Below are 19,028 nucleotides of genomic sequence, written 5' to 3' on the forward strand. Positions count from 1 at the left end.
AAGGTTGAGAATCACTGGGAGTGGATCCAGTGATGGTGGAAGCATCTCAGACCTGGCAGGGGTCTCCATGTGGGTCCTCCAGCTCCAGGGCTCTGGCTCCATCAGTGTAGCTCCATGTGGCTTGTCAACAGGAAGAGGAAGCAGAGAGAGAGAGTGGTGTCTCACCTCAAGGGAGGAAGACAGGAGTCCCCAGAATCCTCAGGAGAAGGCCATGCCCACACAGAGGCTTCACTGGCTATGGCCTGATTGGCAGGCTAGAACCCCCCTTCACAAGTTGACAATTTATGTAACTGTCCCAGACACGGAGAGCCAAAGAGGGGAAGTGGTTGGTCCAAAGTCTCATAGTCGATGACGGTGGCAAGATTCGAACTCAGAGCTCGTAACGTTGTTGCCAAGTATATGACGGTGGCAAGATTGGAACTCAGGGCTCGTAACGTTGTTGCCAAGTATAGTCTCCTTTGTATGAAGCTGCCCCTCTGAATATGCAGTTGGAAGGAAGGTATTAACTGCACAATGAAGTCATAGTGCCTTTCATACATCAAGATGAATGAGATCAGGCTGTCCCCTTCAATGAAAGAAGAGTGAGGGGGGGGGGGAAGGAGCTTAAAGCTTCTCAGAAGGTGTACCTAGGAGGCAGGAACGTGGGGAGTGACTTCTCTGGTGCTGGTGGAGAGAGCATCTTCAGCTACCCAGGCTAGAAGAGACTGGATTTGTCCACACGAACTGGGTTTTCCAGATCTGCACCTACAGGACAAGCAAGGTCACCTTCATCTCTTCTTTAGCTTGCTTTGTCCAGCCGCCGCCTCTTTAAGGCAAGACCTCCACATACTCGCTGCTACAGTTCTCTGGGGAAAGAACCAGACAAGGAAGGACTCACATCAATCAACCGCTTGCAAGAGACACGGGGAAATCTCAAGGCCACACCAAAATGCTGGGCTGAGTTGTAGTCAATGGATAAGGCCCTTCCAGTCATAATCCCTTATCTGATGTATTATCATCCTATACTTTATGCCTGTGGCTATAGTCTCATTTTCTAGCATGTTCTTTCCCAATGGACAAGATTCGGGTGAAATCGAGACCTGATTTGGGACGAGGATGTGAACAAAGTCACATGCTTTTCCTCAGGGGCATCTTGCGATTCTATCCCAGCAGATGATGTGAACCAAGCCACACCTGCTTCCTTAGGAGCATCTTTAAGACTGTACCTTGGGAGAGGATGTGACTTATGACAGCATCCTTTGTTTTCCTTGGATGGTTCTTACGTGTGCTGGTCCTAACCCACACTGCCTTACCATTTGAAAACCCAGATCTCTGCTTCCTGACTGAGATCCGCTAGAATCAAGAAGATCAGTTGTGACTTCGGGACATATTTTGGCTTCTGCACTGTGGCTCTGGACCCTGCATCTGGACTCTGTCTGACTTTCGGATGTGGGACTGTCACCCACATGTGATATTTCTTCTATGTTTGATAAGTTTCTGTGGACTGTTTCAGGGAGTCACAGAATCCAGGGATGTGAGGAAATATATATTTAAGGGAGGAGTGGGGAAAAAACTGAGCAGAATAACCTCTTGAAAGAGTTGGGCATTTGGGAAATCTTTCATCTCAACTCCTTGAGACTAGCCTGGTCCTGGCTTCTAAAATAAATTATTACCACAGAGTCACCACAGGGCGCTCAACATAGATTCCTTCCAAAGTCTAGCCTCGGAGCTTCCTGCCCCAGAGTTCCACCCACCAGCAGAAAACCTGTTCCTCACTCAGCGTAAGAACCTCTGAAGTTCCTATGAGGGAGACAGAAGAAGGTGAGGTGATGAGTGCGCATTGCTCCTGCAGTGGCTGAGGACTGGGAGCTCCCTCTGCCAGGGGCCACCACACGTGGAACACTGCCTTGTGGGACCCTCGCGCAGTTCTTGGGGAAGTTCTCTGAGGAACTTGTAAATATTTTATCCTTGCTCAGGCAATCAATATGACCAACACCCCAACCACCTAATAGCTCCCCATCCAAGGTTCCCTAGACATCTAAAAACTGCGGGCCAGCTCAATTTCTGGATTTCTTGCTCTGCACCTTTGATGCTTAGAGGGTATTTTGGTGGGAAAGGGCTATGTGTGCAGCGGGGCCTAGAGAAAATGTTTGTGCATGGGTGCGTACCCCTGTGTGGGAGTGCCAGGGCCAGGCAGGCAAGGAAACACGGGCAGACTGCAGCAATAGGGGATTTTTACATTTTAATAATGAACGACCTGGCCTCTTGTCACGGAGGTGAGAAGCTGGCTGTGACAGCCTAGAGGGCAGCTTTGCAGTCGTTTCCTGTTCCCAGCATGTCCCCGCCATCACCGCCACCTGCCCGTTTATAACCGAACTCTCTTTCACTGGGAAGATGACCGTACATCCCACCAGGAAGCAGTGTTCACAGGTAAATTCAACCCAATTCCAGCTGATGGCTCCTCTGTGAGCAGGTTTCAAACGATGAGGTGCAGCCAGAGGAGTTCCTTCCAATATGATTTGAGGGCCCGAATTCTCTATGCTCAAATGTGCTCACCCTCTCCCACCAAACTCACAGTCATTGAGTTGATTCCAAGCCATCCAAACCGAGGGGACCGAGTGGAACCGCCCCCGTGGGCTTCTGAGGCTGCAAATCTTACACAGATAGAAAGCGAACCTCATCTTCCTCCTGTGGAACGGCTACTATGCTTGAACTGCTGACCTTGTGGTTAGCAGTCCAAAGTAGAAGCCACTGCATGGTTTCTCATTCTCCACGGAAATAAGTTGCGGCCTAATACTTTATAAACCAATGTTTTACAAATAGCAGTCAAGTCGGACAGTGTACGATATGACAAAATAATAATAATTTATAAATTATCAAGAGTTCATGAGGGAGGGGTGAGCAGAGAGAGAGGGGAGGAAATGAGGAGCTGATGCCAAGGGCTCAAGCAGAAAGCAAATATGTTGAGAATGACGAGGGCAGCAAATGTACAAATGTGCTTGACACAGGACGGATGGATGTATGGGTTGTGATAAGAGTTGTATGAGCCCCCAATAAAATGATTAAATAAAAAAACAAAGAAACAAATATCAGTCAAAACTTCACAGGTTGAGCCAGGGGGAGGGAGTAGAGGTGCTTTTTTTCTCATTGAAAAGTCCTGTCTGTCTGTGTATTTGCTCAGCCGTGGTCACCTGTCATCTCATGTAGATTTGGCTTCCGACAAAAGCAACACTTTTGTGTCTGCTGTTAACCAACACTTATTGGTTCTTTTAAGAAAAATTGGCTGCTGCTTTAGTGTGTCAACCTCCAAGTGTTACTTGTTGAACGGAGGGATGAGTGAGTGATGTTTGTCCCAGCTCCCCTAAAGCTCATCCTTCCTGCATCTCCCTTTTGAGCCTTCCATGAGGCAGATTCAGACAGCAAATCAGGAAATGCACTAACTGTTCGCTAACCGCGTGTGTATTCAGTTCTCATGGTCTCCTTGGATTTCGTCTGGCCGCAGCACTGTCTCGGAGAGTGGAAGGAAGCACCGAAGGGCAGAGCCCCTGACTCTACAGAGCAGGCCAGCAGGGACAACGGACGGACGAAGGCCTGCTCTGGATTCCCAAAGGAGCATTTGTTTGTTTGTTTGTTTGTATATATTTTTGTTTGTTTTTACCATAGATATCATTGAACTTCATCTGCGACCTCCTCCATCTCTGGCCCCTGCTCATTCTCTTGATTGGCCTGGAAAGGTGAACCACGAGCCCTTGGTTCGGTTTTTCGTATTTGGAGATCAATTCCTGCAGGCTCGAGAAGGTCTGTTTCTGATGGTTCTCCACACTCTGCAAAGACACGAGAAAGGAAACCATACATCGTCCTGTACCTGTGAAAGGTGACACTTCAGAACTGTGGTTTCCCTGGCCAGCAACCTCTGTACACAGACAGAACAAGAACCCCACAAACCTGCTGTCGAGCTGGACCCATGATGACCCCACGCTTTACAGAGGAGAACTCTTCACAGGGCTTTCTTGGCCATTTTGTTTACTAAAACAGACCTGCTGCTGGGTGGCCTTAAATTGCCAACGTTTCTGTCAGTAGTCAAGCACAGGCTAGACTGCTCAGGGACCGTCATTGAAAATAAGTGGCAATGCACGCTGACGAACGCACGCTAGTCGTGAAAACACAGAAACCTCTTTTTAAAGACCAACCTCTGAATTGACTGCTCTCAACAGAAAGTATTCCTCAAGCGATTCCAAGCTCAGGCTGCAGAGAGAGTGGGTGCTCCCTCCCTTCCCCACCTCCATCCTTGGCAAGTTTTTCTGGGCAGATCTGCTATAAAGGATACCCACCTCCCATTAAGAACTTACATCAGATCCCATGTTTGCTGACTAGAAAATTGCTTTGCTATCTTAAGAGACCTTCAGATGTGGACCATCTGATGGAAAACACAAAATCTACAATCTACTCTTGGTAAATCCAGAGTCTGTTTGATCTACAGTCTACCTACTTGGTAAAACCAGAGTCTGTATGAGAAGAAAAGACCCCCCCAAAAAAGGATTTCTTTTTTAAATTGTAAGTCGGAGTGTCGTATGACTCAGATAAGTTGCAAGTAGGTGTATTCTGTTAACTTCCGATTGGTCAAGTGCTATTTTCAAATATAACCTTATAGAAATCATGAACACAGCAAAGGAATTTGCTGCTTCTGCCCTCGAGGGTTTGGCTTGATTGGTGATGACTGTGGGTTCTCAGATGGCCGCCATGCCAGGATGCAGAAAGGACGACTCTCACAAGGCCTTCAGGTGTGCGGCGATGCAGGCTGACATTGTAGTCATCTGCAGAGAGGTCTAGTGCATCACTTTAACCACAGCACCACCTAATATAGCCTGAGAGCGGCCACCTGGGTTAGCACTGCTCTTGGGCCTCTCTGGTCTGTCCAAACCTGAAGACACAACAGCCCTAGGGAATCATCCAGAATCCCCCAGAGTATGCGCTGCAAAGAAAAAAATGTTGCTGTTGTTTTTTGAATTTTGGTGAAAATATACGTAGCAGCACATATACCCATTCATCAGTTTATATATGGACCATTCAGGATCACTGGTTATACTTTTCTTTTTTCGTGTCTACTGTTTTGGATATATATGGAGTTAATACAGATATCACATCACTCCATAGTTCAATCGCATCAAGCACTATTGTACGATCGGTGCCACAATCAGTTTCCAAACCTTGTTTTCCTTCCTGAACTCCTTGACATCGCCTCCCTTGTACACCCCCCTCCCCCGCCCCCACCCTGTCCTACTTGCTGTCCCTTCGGTTCATCAAGGCTGGTTATGCTTTTCATGCTGGGCCGCCATTCTCACTGCTCTGCCCATTATAATATCACCATGATCACCTTGGACACAAAGCCTTCCAAACCGCTGGTCTGTGCTTCTGTCACTTGCGTCTTCTTCATTTAGAGATAATTTTATACTACAGAAAAGTTGCAAGGCCTTCTACAAAATCATCTTTGCTTCCTCTCCCCTCGCTCTGTCTTTAAATAGGTATGTGCGTGTTCAAGGTACTTCAAAAAGTTCATGGGGAAATTCCTTTCTTTTCATTCCATTTCCCCCAAACTGTTTAAGAGCCACCTTCCTTGCATGTGTGTATTTTGTTGAGTTAGTTGAGACATGATGTCCCTTTGACTCTAAATACTTGAGTGTTTCCTTAAAAGCAATGTTGACCACCTTGGGGCCAGGGTTCTATGCCTCTACATCCTTGAAGAACAATAACCATGGTCTCCCAACTCTGGGTCCTTTATTTATCTCAGAGAAAGACAAGGTAAACTATCGATCTGACTCTAACTTTCGAATGGCGCTTCCCTTTTCAGAGAGCCTCCACCTGGTCACATCTCAGGTTCAAGTAATGATCTCAGATACCACCTGCATCCCTCCTCTTCCAACTTTTAAAAAATTGATATTGCGACAGTCTTTATAGGTTCTTACCTGTATAGTGTAATGCCCATGTTTCTCTGGGAAGATTCGGTATGTGTAGACCAAATTTTTAAACCTGTGGACAGATGATTGTGTGAATTATGATTTGCCAGTACACAAACGTCCAGTTAACATTCACCATTAGAGTTTCTCTGCAATGCCTTCGTTGATGCTGGGGCTCGAAAGGCAATACTTCTCTGTAGATGCTCTCATCTCTGGGGATTTGAGAAACTGGGGATTTTGAAATGACTCATATTCTAATATGGACGTATGACTGCAGCAAAGAGGATACTGAAAGAGAATATAAAATTTCCATTTCTCGATATATCTCTCTAGTTCTCCCCCCATCCCTGCCGCCCCCCTTTACCTGCTTAGTTGTAAACTGATATAATATGCAAAGCACCCACTATACCTCATGCCAGTGTTATTTATAGGATAACGGATCATTGCCCACCTTAGAGATGGTTCATGTAACTGAAATATAGAATGTTGGTCATTTTGTTGAAGGAAATGATACATTGTGTTCTTGTTTCTCATGGTAACTAATAATCAAACTATAATTTGGATAACAGATACAATCTAGTAAGTTCCATAAACCATCGTTTCTTCAATCACAACACTGCACAGGCTCAAGTTGACTCTGATGCCTGATGATCTCATTTGTGTGTCAGCAGAACAGTGCTCCACAGAGATTTCAGGGATTGATTTCCCAGAAGTAGATGCCATGTTGTTGTTTTTTTTTAATTCAAGGTGCTTCTAGGTGGACTTGAATCTCCAACCCTTTAGTTAGCAGCCTAGTACATGAAATGCTTGTACTGCTCAGGGACTCCTCTACAATTATAAGAGGTCATTAATTGCAAGATACATGATCAATTTATAATAGCTGTATTTTATATTATTTAAATTATTCTATTAAAATTCCCATCAACTATTAGATATGTATGTTCTGATTTCACAGAAATTGTCAAAGGTAAAAAAAAGAGGGAGAATCAAAGACTTGACATGGGATTGAAGCTGTTTGATATTCCTCACATGCATCCTTGCCAAGAAATTAGTTGAGTAATTTTTTGACTAAATTGACTTGTCAAAAATGATAAGATTGGGAGTGCTTGTAGCTATAATGTACAGGCAATACTTAATGGAAACTTCCTTTCTAATTGTTTGGAAGGTTTGATCCCAAACTCAAATCCACTGCCATTAAGTTGATTCCAAGTTCAACTTCTAACCTTGAGGTTAGGAGTTCACCAGTAATCCACTGCCCTACTGACTACAAATTCCAACCACTTCTGTGGTGTTTTCTGAGACCAGAATAAGGCAGGAGGTGTCTCCAAATTCTATGGCAAGTAATAAAGACTTTTTCATGAGTCCTTTTCCACATGTGACAAATGTGTCCTTAAAGCACAAGTTGGGAAGAGATCGCAAAAATATCTCTTCACAGACAGATTTAAATTAGGATCTAAGTCTTCAGAGGACAGCACTGAAGCTACAGCTCAGGGAGAGGGACATGTCTGATCAGAGCACACAGGAGCAAATGAAGGTGGAGGAAGAGAGAGTGGAGCACACCCTGGCCCATCAAGTCTTGAGGACAATATCCCTGATCAGAACAGCCAGTGCACAGAGAGGACCATATGGCCGGCCCCACTATGAGACATGCCATCCCTCACTGACCCATAGCCCTACAGGGGACAACACTAGAGACACAGTGTGGGAATTGTGCACGATCTGACCCCACCACATTGAAGCAAAATACTAAGGGCATGCAACAGAACAGCAAGGGGATCAGAACAAGGAAGTACCGAGGGAGTACCAAAAATAGACTTTGGGGCCAGGACATGGTACCCCATCAGAAAACACTCCTAAAGGTCAAAAAACAGACCTTGAACTATTTACAGGCTTTTCAGTTATTTGTCATTGTTTTTTGTTGTTGTTTTGTTGATTTGTTTTGTTCTGTCTTGTTGTTGTGTATTTTATTATCTCTGCAGGTTTATCTAGCTAAGATAGGCTGGATAAACAATCTGGAGGATAAAACAATGGGACTGACAGTTCCTGGGGGACATGGGGGGGGTGAGGGAAAGGAAGTGGTGTTAACAAACCCAGAGACAAAGGAACAGCAAGTGATCCAAAATCAGTGAAAAGGAGGATTAAGAGGCCTGGTAGGGCTTGCTCAAGAGCAATGTACCCAAGAGGAATTACTGAAACCCAAACGAAGGCTGAGCATGATAGTGGAACAAGAGGAAAGTAAAAGGAAATAGAGGAAAGAACTAGGAGGCTAAGGAAATTTATAGAGGTCTAAATACAGGCATGTATATATGTAAATATATTTATATATGAGGATGGTGAAGTAGATCTCTGTACATATATTTATAAGTTTAGTATTAAGGTAGCACATAGATATTGGGCCTCTATTCAAGTACTCTCTCAACCCAAGAACACTTTGTTCCATTAACCTGGCATTCTATGACGCTGATCTCCCCAACACGATCACAAAAGACAAAGTGGGTGCATAAGCAAATGTGATGAAGAATGTTGATGGTGCCTGGCTATCAAAAGATGTAGCATCTGGGGTCTTAAAGGCTTGAAGATAAACAAGCAGCCATCTAGCTGAGAAGCAACAAAGCCCACATGAAGGAAGCACACTAGTGTATGTGATCACCAGGTGTCAATAGGATCAGGTATCAGGCATCAAAGACCCAGAACCAAAAATCATATAATTTGAAAGAGGTAGAGTGCATAGTGGAGACTCAAAGCCCATCTGTAGGCAATTGAACATCCCCTTACAGAAGGGTCTTGGGAGGAGATGAACCAATCAGGGTGCAGTATAGCACCGATGAAACATACAACTTTCCTCTAGTTCTTAAATATCTCCTCCCCCCACTATCACGACCCCAATTCTACCTTACAAATCTGGCTAGACCAGAGCATGTACATGAGTACAGATAAGATCTGGAAACACAGGGAATCCAGGACAGATAAACCCCTCAGGACCAATATTGAGAGTAACCCTCCCAGGAGGGGAAGGGGAAGGTGTTGGGGAGAAAGGGAGAACCGATCACAACGATCTAACTATAATCCCCTCCCAGGGGGATGGACAACAGAAAAGTGGGTGAAGGGAGACATCAGTCAGTGTAAGACATGAAAAAAATTATAAATTATCAAGGGTTCATGAAGAAGGGCGGTTAGGGAAAGGAAGGGGGGAAATGAGAAGCTGATACCAAGGGCTCAAGTAGAAAGAAAGTGTTTGTAAATGATGATGGCAACAAATGTACACATGTGCTTGACACGATGGATGGATGTATCGATTATGATGAGTTGTAGGAGTCCCCAATAAAATGATTTTTAAAAAGAGGAAGAAGAGGATGTCGAACAAGTGGTATCATTGCTGATGTCAGATGGATCTTTACTCAAAGTAAATCTACTTGTGTTTTATTGATTATGCAAAGGCATTTTTCTGGGTGGATAACACATCCAGAACCCACACCCTGCTCAGGAAAGCCACGGGCAACGCAAAAGAGGAAGCCCCCCACTAGATGGACTGACACAGTGGCTGCAGCAAGGGGCTCTCCAAGTTAGGAACAATTGTGAGGATGGCGCAGGGCTGAGCTGCAGTTCTTTCTGTGGAGGATAGGGTCTCTGTGAGTCAGAACCGCCCTGACAGCATCTAACAACAACAACAACCACAACAGCGTTCCTGGTAGCTGGAAACTAGGTCTAGTAATCATAGCATTATTTTGCAACTAGACTTGTTTTGTATAAATAATAAATGGTATAGAAATATATATGTGGAAAGTTTCATGACTCTATAACAAGATGGATACAACAAAGACCAAGGTTTGACTTTTACTGTGTTTCCCCACAGCCTTGAAGACCCTGTGGAGCAGCCCCACTCTGCACCTATGGGATTGCCATGAGACAGAAGCCACAACAACAGCAATGATAACAAGCTGGGTGGCATCCCTGTAAGAAAATGGTGGGTGGAGAGCACTCTAGAACCCCCCCTGGGGTCAGTCATCTAAGCACAACATGGCAAGTCACACCTTCTAACTTCCCAGCTCTCTCCACCCAAAGGGCAGCTATGGAGTGAGAGAGATGCGCATACTGGGAGGGAGTAGAGGTCGACCTTTCAATGGCTCCCAGATTTCCCAGATGGCTCTTCATGTAGAACCTTAGCCTAATTTACTCTGCTGTTCTCCACCTGCCTTCTTAAAAACAAACCAAAACAAAACCCTTGCTGCTTGACTGCCACAAACCAGTTATAGTAACTCCATGTGTGCCAGTGTAACACGGAGTAAGGTAGGGGTTTAAAATACATGTATTTTTAATAATATACATTAAATATGTGTATTAGATCATACATATGTATATATGTATAAATATACATATATGTGTATATTTTATCTTTTAGGCTATAATCTTTTTATATTGAGGCATTCTTTAAAAATATATATATATCTTAAATTTTTAATGAGGTGGTGGTATACATTTCAAACCATCAATTCTGCATCCAGTTGAACCACTCACCAACCACCTCCCCTGCCCCACTGTGTTCCAGCCCATCCCCCCTGACTTCTTTACCTCTCTTCCACTCAAGTCAATATCTGTCAACCTTCTTTCTAAAAGTGACCATGAGCCCCTTGAAGTGTTTTTCATTTTCTCTTAAGTTTTCAGCGGATTACATAAGAGAAGAATTGTCAGCTCACCTAAACCCTTGCTGGTGGTTTCAGAAGATAAATGGGACAAACCAAGTGGCAGGGGCGGGGTCTGGGGGCTGGAAATTACTGTGAGTGGGCAGGAACCAGTGCTCTAAGTGGTGCCCAACCTGCCTCCACCAGGCATGCTCTGAGCTCTCACAAGATGGCTGAATGGTGAATCCTGAGGTTGAAGGGAAACCTCACCTTTCATTTCCTTAGCACACTGCTGAGCCTGGAGACAGAGGCTGGGAAAGCCTCGCAAGAGGAATGGCAAAGCCAAGGGCAGGACCACGTTTGCTGCAAGTACACCAGGATTTTTCTGCTTCTGACTCCAAAACTGGAAATGGAACCTGACAGTCCACTGAGCCGGTCTTTTAGCATTGAGTGACCAGTTTTCTCAATTGATCTCCAGCCATCTCTTTTATTTCCAACCATCATTAATAAGGCTGACTGTCGGGCCTTATTAATGAAAAATGGGCGATCCAGTCCACAACGCCAGAAAAGATTGGAAGTAAACATTGAGGATGGGGTAGATATGGAACCCCATAGTAGAAGCCTTACCTCCCGGGACATCCAATTGGGACCCCAATATCAAAGTAGGTGGACAACATTTCATTGCTTCCAAGACATTTATTCTTTATGGGCTAAAGCATGGAGGGTAGAGTCTGCGGCAAAGACTTCCTTGGAGTACTGAAAAGCAAGGATGTCAGTTTGAGGACTAAGTTGTACCTGACCCAAGCCATGGCATTTTCCATCGCTTCATCTGCATGCGAAAGTTGGACGTTAAATAAAGAAGACCAAAGGAGAGTGGGCGCCTTTGACTTGTTGTGCTGGCAAAGAATAGCAGGAGGGCCGTGGACAGCTAAAAGGGAGAAGTCTTGTCTTAGGAGTTGGACCAGAGGGCTTCTTAGTGTGAAGGATGATGAGACTTCGTCTTACATGCTTTGGAGATGTTGTCAAGAGAGACTCGTCCTTGGATGTCATGCTCGGGAAAGCAGAGGGGCTGTGAAAGAGGGGAAGGCCCTTGACAAGATGGATTCACACCGGGGCGGCAACGATGGGCTCAGGCATAGGAGCAATTGTGAGGATAGGGGGGAGAGGGGGCAGGATTTCCTTCTGCGTGGACAGCATGGGGCTGCCAGCACAGACTGCATGGCCCCTCACAGCCGCCACAACAAGCTGGACAGGTGAAATTGATCAAAATAAAGGAAATCATATCAGGCCCAGAAGAACCTCCCCCCACCCACCCCATTTCTTGATGGATTCAGCGAAGGGTGCTGTCCATATGTAAATATTGACCCGGAGGCAGAACAGAATGCTACCTCATTGGCATGGTTTTTATTGACCAGAATGCCCCAGCCATTCAAGAAAGAGCTACAGAGGGGGGGGGAGGAGCATAAGAGTTGCTGTCAACCTCACACTTGACTATGATGCCTTACTAAACTGACACTAACAGAGACCAGGCTGGGGGAGCAGCCAGAAAGAGAGAGAAGGACCGAGGATGAAGAATCAAGTTGCCTTTCCAGCCATCACTCTTCTCGCCTCGGGAGAGAGAAGACATGGAGAGGGAGAGGGAGAAATCTGGGCTGAAAAAAGACTCAGCGTGTCTTTTTGTAAAGATGAAGGACTTTGGAAGAACGGGAGACCAAAGGAAGGGAGGGAGTAGCAGAAAGTGAGACATTCAAGAAGCAAGAGACGCATCTCAAGGAGCAGTGGGGGAAAGGAACACAAGGACTGAGGAGGACAGGGGGATGGGGGTGTGTGTGAAGATGCGTATCACCCATAGTTTCCCGGGTTACAGCAACAGTCGAGGAAAGCCTGCAGGCTTTCTTAGGAACCTCGGAGCAGCTTATGGAATCTCACCTCATCGCCCTAGAATGTGAATGGTCGTGAAATAGGGGAACACACCTTGCCATCTCAGTTTGGTCTGTGTCCAACTGTCCAGTGACTCTTCAGGGGGAGAGACTTTTTGAGGAAAATTCATGCTGATCTGATTTTTCACGACCGAGGACTATACTTTACTGCCCTGGACTTGAAAGATAACTTTTTCTGCATCTCATTTGCACAAGCACGTCAGCCCGGTTTTGCTTTTGAGCATGGCAACAACAGTGGTCCGGGCGTGTTCTGCCGATGTTGTCTAAATAACGGTGTTGAACTTTGTGGCTGAAGCCAGATATGGAATATCATTTAGAAAAACTAAAACAAAAACAAAACAAAAGAAAAACTGTCGGCTAGCAAGACTGAAGTTAAATACTGAGGCTTTTTAATAACTCAGCACAGCAAAGGCTTATGCTGGGCAGCACAGAAGCCATCTGCTGGCTTGCCCCACCTAGGAACTGCAAACACTGTGGGGCTTCCCTTAGAGATAGTGGGATTTTGTGGAATCTGGATCCCTAAATTGGGAGGATTGGTGCAGTCCTTCATTTCCTTTAGTAACTTGGGGGTTGACTGGGCCCCTTTCCAATGGACTGCTGACTATCCACAGGCATTAAGAAACGTTAAAGCAAGACCTAATGAAGGCCCCTGCCCTGAGTCTCCTGGGTTTTGGAAAACTCTTTGGCCTCGAGGTGGAGGAGAAACGAGGTGGGCTGGGAAGGTACTCCTAGGACCCTGGATACAGCTCATTGCTGACCTTTCTAAGAACTTGGACTCTATTTCAAAGGACTAAACCTTGTGTCTCAGGGCATTGCATAGCATAATTAGAAAAGAAGCTAATCCATTTACTCTGGGACATCAAGCTCTCGTGCTTACTCTGTAGGCTGTGATGATTGCGTGCTTTCAGGAGACAATAAAAAAAAAAGAGAGACATTTGTGGTTCCTCTACAGCGCACACCTAACACTTCAAGCCCAACCTGAATGGCCTGAGCCTGGCCTCACCCTCCAGCAGCGAAAAGAGCGTGCTGGAGCTTGACAGCAGCCACGACAGAGCAGCCCGGAGAGATGTATGCTCTTCTTGCAGATGCAAGTGTTGGAGCTAAAGAATGCTTCCAGCCACACAAGTACCTGCTGCACCTGAGAGCAAGTACCTGGTCAGAGCAACAGCTCGCATCCATCCAAGACCTGGTTCAGGAACTGGGCTACAGATACAAGCAGCATTGCCAGTAGAAGTCCCTGGCACGGGCAGCACATCCTCTCAGGAGAGGTCTTAAGGTCGGTGGCCACAGTTTATAACTTGCTATCTCCTGGTACCCATCCACATACTTTGACAAAGAAGCCATGTGGAATTGGGTGCACGAAATATTTGCAAGCGTTTACTGATTATCTTTCAGAAGCCTGAGACGTTGCCAATGTCCTTGTGAAATAAATCATTCCTGGGTTTGGCCTCACCCACAGTCTGAATAATGATAAGACTCATCTTTCTTTCAACAGTTATTTAAGAAGTTCCTGAATTTCCGTGTCATTGAAAGTATTGCCCCAAAGCAAGGCTTCAGGAATTGATGAAATACCAATCGAAAGGTTTCAGCAAGGTATGGGGGCACTGGAAGCACTCACTCCTCTCTGCCGAGAAATGTGGAAGACAGCTACATGGCCAACTGACTGGAAGAGACCCATATTTGTGTCCATTCCAAATAAAAGTGACCCAACAGAACACTCACATTAAAGAACAGTATCATTGATAAAACAGGCAAGTCAAATGTTGCCAAAGAGCCTGGAACCTCGTCGCAGCCCCACTTTGACAGGGAGATAGCAGAAGGTCAGGCCAGATTCAGAAGAGGACTTGGACCACGGAGGATCACTGCGGATGCCAGATTTATCTTGGCTCAAAACAGAATACAAAAAAGATGTTTACTTATGTTTTATTGACTACACAAAGGCACTGAGCTACGGGGACCATAATAAACTATGGATAATCTTGAGAAGAATTCCAGAACACTTCATTGTGCTCATCTGGAACTGGTACATGGATCAAGACAAGAGTCACTTGTGCAAGTAGCACGAAGAAATTGCATGGTTTAAAATCAGGAAAGGTGTAGAAGTACCGTGCACCAACCAATTGCGCCACTGGAGCACCAATACATGCATGAATTGTGATAAGAGTTGTACAAACCCCCACTAAAATGGTTTAAAAGAAATATTTAAAAATATGAAAAAAATTCTTCACCAGTAACTCAAGCGCGTGCGCGCGCGCACACACACACACACACAATTTTTTTAATTAAAAAATGTTTTTATTGGGGGTCATACAACTCTTATCACAATCCATACATCCATCAATTGAGCAAAGCACCCTTATACATTTGTTGCCCTCGTCGTTCTCAAAATTCGCTTTCCCCTTGGGTTCCTGGAATCAGCTGGGTTTCCTTTTCTTCCATCCCCCTCCCTTCCTGCTCCGCCCTTCCCCCTGCACCCTTAATAGTTTATAAATAATTATTTTATCTTATCTTACACTGCCCGGCGTCTCCCCTCACCCACCTTCCCATTGTCCATCTCCCAGAGAGGAGGTTACACATAGATCCCCAAGATCGGTTCTCCCTTTCTACACCTTCTTCCCTCCCAGTCTCGCCACTCCCACCTCTGGTCCTTAGTGGTTCATCCGTCCTAGATTCCCTGTGTTTCCAGATCCCTACTGCACCGCTGTACATCCTCTGGTCTAACCAGGTCCGCAAGGTAGAATTGGGGTCATGATAATTGGGAGGGGAGGAAACGTTCAAGAACTAGAGGAAGGTTGTGAGTTTCATTGTTGCTACACTGAACCCTGAGTGACTCATCTCCTCTCCACTACCCCTCTGGAAGGGATGTCCAGCTGTCTACAGATGGGCATTGGGTCCCCATCATGCACTCCCCCTCATTCACGGTGATGTGATTCACCCCCTCGCCCCCTCCGCCGCCTTTGTTGTTTGAGACCTGGTCTCCTCTGCCCTTCATGATCACACATGTTCGTGTGCTACCTCCGTGTGGGTTTTGTTGCTTCTGGGCTAGATGGCTGCTTGTTTACTTTCAAGCCTTTAAGTCCCCAGACGCTATATCTCTCAGTATCCAGGCACCATAAGCCTTCTTCATCACACTTACTTATGCACACATTCGTCTTCAGCGTTTATGTGAGGAAGGTGATCACACAATTATTGTTTTTGTTCCTTAGTGTCTGCTACCTGGTCCATTCAACACCTTGTATTTGGTTAGGCTGACACACACAATTTTTTTTTTAATCAGGAAAGGTGTGTGTCAGGGCTGTATCCTTTCACATACTTGTTCTGATGATGATATACTGAGAAAGTCATCAGCAAAACTGGATTATATGAAGAAGAAGGTGGCATCAGAATCAAAGGAAGGCATATTAACAACCTGTGATATGCAGATGACACACCTTGTTTGCGTAAAGTGAGGACGACTTGAAGTGCTTGCTGATGAAGTTCAAGAATGGCAGGCTTCGGCACAGAAACAACTCAATGTAACTAAAACCAAAGTCCTTACAACTAGACCAATAGATACCATGACAGATAGAGAAAAGGTTGAAGTTGTCAAGAATTGTATCTTGCTAGGTTCTACAATCAATACTCATGGAAGCAGTAGTCAAGAGAGCAAAAAGCGAGTTAAGTAAATCTGCTTCACGTGACTTCTTTGATATTTTAAAAAGCAAGGATGTTACTTTGAGGAATAAAGTGAACCTGACCCAAGCCATGGTATTTCCCATTGCCTCATATGCCTGTGAAAGTTGGACGTCGAATAAAGAAGAAGAATAGACGCATTTGAGTTGTGATTCTGGAGAAGAATGTTGAAAGTACCATGGACTGCTAAAAGGACAAGCAAATCTGTCTTGGAAGAAGTACGGCCAGAGTGCTCCTTAGAGGCAAGGATGGCAAGGCTTTGTCTTTGGAAATACCGTCAGGAGAAGGGCCAGGTAACTCTGCCCCAGTACCCCCATGAAAGGTTGCTCTTACCAACAGAAATGGAATCACCTTCTTTGAGACATACATGCCCTCTCCCCTCTTCTTGACTTGAATTTCCAATAAAGCTCACTTATATCACTCTGATAGGAGTGTTTGTTGATTTGGGGTGACCTAGCACACTTGTGTGGCAGCAAGTGAGTGAGCTTCTCCCTCTCCCCACATCTTGAAAAATATATAGAGAAAAGAAAAAGATCTGAGATGAGGTCTTCTTTGTTGTAGTGGCTTTTAAGATGTATATATGGAAGGGGTTATATATGACTCATGGATGGTAGACAGGCTGTCTGTCTAGTTGCTTGGGATCAAATAACTCTTAAGAGTCTGACTGCTGTAATCAAAAGGCTAGGTCCCCAATGTCACTAAAGTGTTCATGTAGAAATTGCTGAATTGGTGCATGATTTGCTGTATACATTTCCCATAACAACAAAATAAAATTTCAAAAATTTTAAATGAACAAAAAAGATGGGTTATCTGATAAGTCAATAAAAACATCCTGAGTCTGGCCAAAGACTTAAAAATATTATTGTTCTGTTTACTTGCTCATGGTCAACAATTGTTTCCCTGTGATTATCTTGAAACTTGAGTTAATATAAAACATCTGTGCATGACTCCACACCCCAGCCTGGGTGTGAATTCCAAACTAAAAAGTATATGCTCCTTATGCATTTAGATTTAAGACAGGCCATCAAACCCTGTTGAGGTGCAGTCAGCCTTCTTGCTTGTGGGCTTCTAATAGATATTCTCAGTTGGAGTGAGTGAGATGGCTGTGCTGCACTGCGGTACAAACCCGCATTGGTCATGACAATGGTGAGAAGGGAGCCCCCCTCCCAAAACTCCCAATCTTGCCTCCATTTTCCTTTTTTTTTTATGTGCAAGAAAGAGCTTCATATCAGAAGCAACCATACATCAAGCAAATATCTCAGGCCCATCTAACCCATGTCCACAAGTCTGACACTAGTCTGCAAGTCCCTCCCCAAACCCACACAGCCACACACAGCGACGCAGTATGCAGGAAGACCACAGGCCACTAGCCAATGTGTGCAAAGCCCTGTGGATCCAACGTCAGTGGAAAACATTGCAGTTCCAGGGTGGCCAGCAAGCAGAGATAGAGCGAGACCACCAGTTTCCAGAGAGCAACACATCTTGGTCATACCTCCAATCAAGGTCACCAGGTCTTGACCAGACTGAAAGACCAAATCCACCCCACATCTCTTAAAGTTGACATGAAATCATGCCACCACAACAGACCACCCTTATCAACCAGACATACTCACACGACCCTCTAGCCATACAGAATATTTAAACAAAGCTATAATAAAATCATGCTTGTTGCCATCAGGACAAATGCAAAATGCACACAACTGAAAATGTGCCAGTCTCACCTAAAAACAATATTCCATAAGTGAGTAAAATGGAAATATTCTATGCTTAACTATTGCAGCTGTGTGAACACCTATACCCCAGTCCAGCAATCCTAGCAGCAGGCCCCCTGCCCTGAAAAGTTTGAAAGCCAGCCTCTTCATGCCTCCATCCCACCTCAGTCTGAGCATCCCACTTCCACACTGCCCACACCTGCTAACCCAGCACTCTGAGAACACAAAAATGCTCTTTGATGTGAAGAATCTTCATTCCAGTTAGAACCCTGTGAGTCTGCCACCACAAGCAAAGTAAAAATAGTCCACAAAGTCAGCAGCAAGATGTACCGATATATGGAATCAAAAATCTTATCTTCACCTGACCGAGTTCTGGCTAACCCACCAGGGTGTCTACTGGCCATCCTGCCCCCTGACCACGGGCCCTCTCACAAATTCTCAACAACCCTAGACTCCTTGGGCTAGTTCATGCCATAGGCTCAAGTTCTGCCCAACTCCCCAACCTGCTCAGACCAGCCAACCTGCTCTCAATTCTGCCCCAGTCTCCGTGAACCAGGTCCCTGGGTGCCAGTGGTCAGAGTTAACGCATCTCTCGACCACTGCATCTCTCCCACCTCCACTCAAGTGGATCCAGATGGCCACCCAGTAAGCATCCCAGGCTGCCCACGGGCTCCCTCCAACATTCAGTCCCAGAGAGAAGAGCACCCCCACCCTATGGTTCCACACTCTTCTAGCAGCAGCACAAACCACCAATTCAAAAAATGTAAAAGGTCAAAGGGCTCCCTTCTCCCTCCTTCATCTGCCAACAGCTCCCTTACAAGTCTTTTCCACTGTCAATGCCCTGATCACTTAAGGCACCGGCAGTAGGCTTACAAACTCTCTCTATTCATACTTCCCAACAATCACCTGTATCACACACTCTATCCACAACAACAGGTAGGAAAAAATCAATATAATCCTAGTACAGTCAGATCCTAAACACATTCTCAAAACAGTCACATTCAATCCCCTGCTATGTAAACGATCCCATTCACAGCCAGTGGGGCCCTGGGCCTCAGGCTGTATGAAGCCAAGACCTGGCCCCCCGGCCAGCCCCTCTGGCCAAGCAGCAGGCCTCGGAGAAGTTCAAGAAACCCACCATACTCACTCCCA

General features: G+C 45.4%; 1 protein-coding gene across 1 annotated transcript in view; it reads right to left on the reverse strand.

Moving 5' to 3' along the window:
• Positions 1-807: 807 nt before the first annotated feature.
• Positions 808-19,028, reverse strand: part of SH2D1B (SH2 domain containing 1B) — a 32,041-nt gene continuing 13,820 nt past the window's right edge. Inside the window, exons 2-4 of the mRNA XM_075540455.1 lie at positions 5,943-6,006; positions 3,638-3,803; positions 808-845 (exon numbers count right to left, since the gene is read on the reverse strand). Of these exons, the coding sequence (XP_075396570.1) occupies positions 808-845; positions 3,638-3,803; positions 5,943-6,006 (268 nt within the window). The remainder of the gene's footprint in view (positions 846-3,637; positions 3,804-5,942; positions 6,007-19,028) is intronic.

This window comes from Tenrec ecaudatus, chromosome 1, assembly GCF_050624435.1.
Source record: "Tenrec ecaudatus isolate mTenEca1 chromosome 1, mTenEca1.hap1, whole genome shotgun sequence".
In the NCBI taxonomy this organism is placed as follows: Eukaryota; Metazoa; Chordata; class Mammalia; order Afrosoricida; family Tenrecidae; genus Tenrec; species Tenrec ecaudatus.